Source organism: Oncorhynchus gorbuscha, unplaced genomic scaffold (genome assembly GCF_021184085.1).
Source record: "Oncorhynchus gorbuscha isolate QuinsamMale2020 ecotype Even-year unplaced genomic scaffold, OgorEven_v1.0 Un_scaffold_1732, whole genome shotgun sequence".
Taxonomy (NCBI): domain Eukaryota; kingdom Metazoa; phylum Chordata; class Actinopteri; order Salmoniformes; family Salmonidae; genus Oncorhynchus; species Oncorhynchus gorbuscha.
In genome coordinates this window covers 50,315-56,978 of record NW_025746426.1, presented here as the reverse complement: position 1 = coordinate 56,978, position 6,664 = coordinate 50,315, and the positions used below count along the sequence as shown (strand labels likewise).

Here is a 6,664-nt window from a genome sequence, read left to right as displayed (position 1 = left end):
TGGTAGTATGCAGGTCATGGAAGAACCAGGACCTTTTCAACTTCCAGGAATTGTGCACAGATCCTTGCAACATGGGGCCGTGCATTATCCTGCTGAAACATGAGGTGATGGAGGAGGATAAATGGCACGACAATGGACCTCAGGATCTCGGCACAGTGTTTCTCTGCATTCAAATTGCTATCAATAAAATGCAATTGTGTTCGTTGTCCGTAGCTTATGCCTTACCCATACCATAACCCCACCACCATCATGGAGCTGTTCTCAACATTGACATCAGCAAACTGCTTGTCCACACGACGCCATACACATGGTTTGTGGTTGCTAGGCCGGTTGGACGTACTGCCAAATTTTCTAAAACGTTGTTGGAGAAATGATGTTGGAGGCGGCTTATGGTAGAGAAATGAACATGAAATTCTCTGGCAAAAACTCTGGTGGACATTCCTGTAGTCAGCATGTCAATTGCACGCTCGTCTGTGGCATTGTGCTGTGTGACAAAAATGCACATTTTAGAGTGCCTTATATTGTCCCCCAGCACAAGGTGCACCTGTGTAATGATCAGGCTGTTTAAACATCTTGATTTGCCACACCTGTCAGGTGGATGGATTATCTTGACAAATTATATAATCATCACTAACAGAGATGTAAACACATTTTAAAATGTGAGAGAAACAAGCTTTTAGTGCGTATTGAAACATTAGTGGGATCCTTTTATTTCAGCTCATGAAACACAGGACCAACACTTTACATGTTGCGTTTTATATTGTTGTTCAGTGGAGAAATGTAAAATAATGAAAAGTACCATTTGGCATGTAGCCGATTTTTACAGAGGTGTTTTCTTTCAAGGGGTAGATTTGACACAATCTGGTTTTACAGTGTAACAAAACCCTAAACCTTAAGGGTTGCAGTGTAACATTTATGACTGCAGTACACAGGGATCTTCCGCTATGGCTTGAAATAAGTATTATACTGTAGGAAGAATGGGTTTTAATATATAAAATACCATAAAATTAAATATATACACCATTACAAGAGAGTGGTAAGGCGACATCCCTCGATCACAAGAAATCAGGAAACCATGAATGTATGCATACATGCACTTCTCCCACTGGTCTAAGGTGAGTACCACAACGTCCCAAAAGTAATACTGTAATAGGGGCGAATTGGCCATCTGGCAATTCTGGCAAATGCCAGATGGGCTGGACCATCTTTAGTTGGGTGGGGTGGTAGAAATTGACACACCATTTTTTTTTTTTTCATATACTGTATATATACAAATGACGGCTCATAACGGCTGGAACGAAGTTAATGGAATGGAATCAAACACAGAGTTTCAGAGTGGTTGATACCATTTACTCCATTCCAGCCATCGTTATGAGCCGTCCTCCCTAATTAAGGCGCCACCAGCCGCCTGTGATACTCACTGCTAGTTATGACCCGTCCTTTCCTCGCCAGCCTTTTATAGTTCATGTGTTTTGAGTTTCTACTTCCTTTCTCTGTTCTCCTGCTGGGGGATTGGTATCGGTTTAGTTTAACCACGCTCACTACTACTTCCTTTCTCTGTTCTCCTGCTGGGGGATTGGTATCGGTTTAGTTTAACCACGCTCACTACTTGTAGGTCATCTTATATATTGACGCTTTGCTTGGGCTAAAACCCCCGAAAGTCAGAGCAAGAAGTAACTTCTTCAATACTGAACATAAATGATGTATTACTGAACATGTTCCCAGTAGTTGGTAGAGGTGAGTTGGACTAGTGGTCAGTACCTATTCATGATTGTGTCTATTTTGTCCAGCAGTGATAGGCTACCAACTCCTTATTAGGTTGTTATGTGGGAATAGTGGTTGTTATTCCCAGTACTAATTATGTTGCAAAGTTGGGATAGTGGTTGGAATTCCCAGTGCTGATTGTGCTTAGCTTCAGTAGAAAATGCTTTGATTATATCACAAATCAAATAGTACAGTAGTGTCATGGTTTACAGTGTAACGATGAGTGGGGTTGGTGGGGATGGATGTTAATGTACACAGTCCACTTCCCCATCCCTCCTCTAGGTGGCAGCAGCTACAGAGTCATACCCAGTATTGGTTCTGCTGTAGAGTGGGGGGTGTGGTCCTAATGAGCTGGGCTGAACTCTCTGGATCTACACCGTTCCACGAGCAAAGTAGCAGTGATGTGGAGTTGCTAACTAAGCCCTGATTGGCTGAAGGAGGCAGTCTGTCCAGGGCAGGGCTACTGGGGCTCAGTGGGGTCACCGTTACCGTGGGAACAGCCGCGCTCCTCTGCGACTGGCCGTTATAGGCCGGTGGGGTTGAGGGCGAGGGCGAGGGTGAGGCTGGCGGCTTCAAGGTGACAGGTTTCTGTTTCCTCTTCCTGTTGCGTCGCAGCAGGAGAACCAGCACCACTAGGATGATGACCAATAAGAGCATGGCCAGGAGAGGTAGGATCACCAATATCAGGCTGGAAGACGTCTGTGGGTATGACTCTACTCGGACCGGTGTATTCACAAAGGAAATCTCATTGTCGTCTCCTTTACTCAGGGTGGGCTTGCCCAGAGTAGTATCTGTACCTGCCGAGTCGTTCCTGTTGGTGTTCCCCCAGCGGTTGCGACCTTTGAACTTCTGGTGGGTCTTGCTGGGTCTCTGTGTGGAAAGGAGGGAGGTGGACAGAGAGGGTAGTGCCGTCCCAACACCGAACACTGTCGTTTGGTTCAGAGGCTGAGAGAAAGGACTGCTGGTGGTCAGGATGGGACTCATGGTGGTTAGATCTAGCGATGGATCATACGGAACGATAGTGAACCGGAACTCTCCCCTGGCAGGTGGGACGTTCTCCGCTTTCAGAATGAACACCAACGAGTCGTTCAGCTCCTGCACTCCAGTCACGTTGGCGTTGAGCTCGAAGGATAGCCTCTCCTGCTTCACATCCTGAAAGGAGAAAGACCCCAGTGGCTCGGTTTTCTTACCAGCTTTGGCTTTTCCTCGGACCAGCTTTCCATACTTTGGATGAGAGACGACCTCGAAGAAAGGGTCGCTGACGGATAGAGAAGCCAGCTCAGTTGCGTTGAGGAAACCAGTGTTGAGTTTGACCACGATGCCATTGGATATTCTCACCCCCTCGCCAAACCTGACCAGGGGCTTAACTGTGATGTTGACAACCTGGTTTGTCAGGTTAGCTTCCGATGTAAACGCGGTGAACTCAAAGCTGTCCTGACCAGACGTGAGGGCCGTCATGTGATAAAACAAGCTACCCGTCCTTAAGTCCTCCTGCTCAAACTGGTTGACCTCCTGGTCATCCAGCCGGAGGATCTTGCCGTACCGTGGCGCAGCTGTGATCCGGTAGTGAACCGTTGTGTTTTTTCCATTGGTCTCTGCCACCAGACTCTCCTGGGTTAAAACCACGGACGTCTGTCCCTGCTCCAGAGCCAGCCCAGTGTTGTTGACAAGGGAGATGGTGATCTCCGTCACCTCGAGGTTGAAGAGCTTATAGACCGGTTTGTGATGGCCATCGGAAACACTAAAATAAAACACCCCAGAAGCCCGGCTTCCATCATGAACAAAGTACACCATGCCACTGTTGATCTGAGCCTGAGTGAAGGACACCACAGACTCGTTCAGGCTTCCTCCCAGGGCCAGATAGCCGTTGTTAGGCTTGCTGACGACAGTGTACTGGATATCCTCTGAAGGGTTGTCCAAGTCTTCCACATTGAGGTTCTCCGGCCCCAGGGCCACTGTGTCCCCCTGCACCACGCTCAGGCTGGGGGCTTTGGTCTTCAGAACGGGCGGTTGGTCGTTGACTGGGATCACCGTGATGTTGAACCACTCCTCCAGAACCTGATTATAGAGAAGAAGAATATTACTTTATTTTGTTGAATGGAATCTTGTCCTCTGCATTAAGAGTTTGAAGCAGAACTTCCAATATCCTCAATGGAGGCAATTCATTTTGCAACATAAACAATGTTTGAACAGATTTAAAAAATAATAAACAGAAATAAACAGTTGAATAAATGTGTGCAAAATACAAGGTAGGTTAGCAACATTAAGTACCTGGCTGTCTTCCAGAGGGCGCTGGGCCGGCTTACCCTTGGGGTTCAGCCAGGTGTCGAAGACAAAGTGGTCGTGGAGTGTCTCGGAGTCGTTCGTGCCGGTACGTGATGCCATACTTGTTGAGGATGTACTGGGAGAAGTTGGGTTTCTCCACAGTGAGGTTCCTCTCTCCCACCACAATGACCCCGTGCTGGGGTAGAGACTTCACCTGGAACCAGATCTCGTGAGAGCTGCGCTGGGTTGTGGGCAGCTTGGACATAAGGTTAGACGCATCCAGCATGGACTCGTCGATGACGATGTGGTCACCCTCGGTCACCACCGCACCTAGAATGCAACGAGAGAAAAGTCGGTATGGAGGACCGAAGCTGCCGTAATTACAGAAATATTCAGACCCTTTTCCACATTTTTTATGTTACAGCCTTATTCTAAAACGGATTAAATAAAACCATTTCCTCAATCTACACACAATACTGCATAATGACAACGCAAAAAAAGTGGTTAGAGGTAGTTTAGGAATTTTTGCAAATGTATTAAAAAGAAGAAACAGATGTCTTATTTACATAACTATATGGAGGCAGGGTAGCCTAGTGGTTAGAGTGTAGAGTGGCAGGGGCCTAGTGGTTAGAGTGTAGGTGTTAGAGTGTAGAGGAGGCAGGGTAGCCTAGTGGTTAGAGTGTAGAGGTGGGTTAGGGTAGAGGAGGCAGGGTAGCCTAGTGGTTAGAGTGTAGAGGAGGCAGGGTAGCCTAGTGGTTAGAGTGTAGAGGAGGCAGGGTAGCCTAGTGGTTAGAGTGTAGAGGAGGCAGGGTAGCCTAGTGGTTAGAGTGTAGAGAGGCAGGGGTAGCCTAGTGGTTAGAGTGTAGAGGAGGCAGGGTAGCCTAGTGGTTAGAGTGTAGAGGAGGCAGGGTAGCCTAGTGGTTAGAGTGTAGAGGAGGCAGGGTAGCCTAGTGGTTAGAGTGTAGAGGAGGCAAAGTGTAGAGGCAGCAGGTAGCCTAGTGGTTAGAGTGTAGAGGTGGCAGGGTAGCCCAGGGTAGCCTAGTGGTTAGAGCTGAGAGGTAGAGGAGGCAAGGTACAAAGCCTGGTGGTTAGTCGTTCTACCCTAGTGTTTAGAGTGTTGGACTAGTAACCGGAAGGTTGCAAGTTAAACCCCGAGCTGACAAGGTACAAATCTGTTCCTACCCCTGAACAGGCAGTTAACCCACTGTTCCTAGAAAAATAAAAATTTGTTCTTAACTGACTTGCCTGCTTAAATAAAGGTCAAATTAAAAAAATACAGACACTTTAGTATGAGACTCAAAATTGAGCTCAGGTCCCACAGTTGACAGTTCATGTCAGAGCAAAAACCAAGCCATGAGGTCAAAGGAACCAAAACATTTCTGCAGCATTGAAGGTCCCCAAGAACACAGTGGCCTCCTTCATTCTGCAGCATTGAAGGTCCCCAAGAACACAGTGGCCTCCATCATTCTGCAGCATTGAAGGTCCCCAAGAACACAGTGGCCTCCATTATTCTGCAGCATTGAAGGTCCCCAAGAACACAGTGGCCTCCTTCATTCTGCAGCATTGAAGGTCCCCAAGAACACAGTGGCCTCCATCATTCTGCAGCATTAAAAGTCCTCAAGAACACAGTGGCCTCCATCATTCTTAAATGAAAGAAGTTTGGAACCACCAAGACTCTTTCTAGAGCTGGCCGCCCGGCCAAACTGAGCAATCGTGGGAGAAGGGCCTTGGTCAGGGAAGTGACCAAGAAATTCCGATGGTCACTCTGACAGAGCTCCAGAGATCCTTTGTGGAGATGGGAGAACCTTCCAGAAGGACAACCATCTCTGCAGCCCTTTACCAATCAGGCCTTTATCATAGAGTGGCTAGATGGAAGCCACTCCTCAGTAAAAGGCATGACAGCCCACTTGGAGTTTGCAAAAATGCAGAACAGCAACCCTAAGCACACAGCCAAGACAACGCAGGAGTGGCTTCGGGACAAGTCTCAGGATGTCCCCGAGTGGCCCAGCCAGAGCCTGGACTTGAATATGATCAAACATCTCTGGAGAGACAAGAAAATAGCTGTGCAGCGACACTCCCCATACAACCTGACAAGAGCTTGAGAGGATCTGCAGAGAAGAGTGAGAGAAACTCCCCAAATACAGGTGTGCCAAGCTTGTAGCGTCATTACCCAAGAAGACGCGATGCTGTAATCGCTGCCAAAGGTGGTTCAACAAAGTACTGAGTAAAGGGTCTGAATACTTATATAAATTTGATATTTCAATTTTTGTTTTTAATACATTTGCAAACATTTCTAAAACCGATTTCATCCATTTTAGAATAAGACTAATGTAACAGAATGTTAAAACAGGTGTCTGAATGCACTGTATGTGTGCAATCATTCAGCCATTTTTTTTATATTTTATTTTTACATTTATCTATTTGTGTGTGCATTTATTTATTAATTGAGCTCTAATTTTGGCAGCTTTGGTTCTCCCCTTAATTGTATAATAATCCTGGAAAATGAACATTGATGATGTACAACAACAAGACATTATGCAAGACATTATGCAATGATTCACCAAAGGCCCACCTGTGTTAGCGAGAAGCAGAGTCTTGCGGTCGGGTCCAGCATTCTCGTAGGAGATGTCCATCC

At 46.7% G+C, this 6,664-nt stretch overlaps 1 protein-coding gene across 1 annotated transcript; it reads right to left on the bottom strand.

The window, feature by feature from the left end:
* Nucleotides 1-691: 691 nt before the first annotated feature.
* Nucleotides 692-6,662, bottom strand: LOC124023948 (chondroitin sulfate proteoglycan 4-like). The gene is made up of 4 exons (XM_046338114.1): nucleotides 6,602-6,662; nucleotides 4,251-4,359; nucleotides 4,036-4,150; nucleotides 692-3,822 (listed from the first exon to the last, which is right to left on the bottom strand). The coding sequence occupies exons 1-4, from the start codon at nucleotides 6,660-6,662 to the stop codon at nucleotides 2,065-2,067; spliced, it is 2,043 nt and encodes a 680-aa protein (XP_046194070.1). The 3' UTR covers nucleotides 692-2,064.
* Between the last annotated feature and the right edge of the window lie 2 nt (nucleotides 6,663-6,664).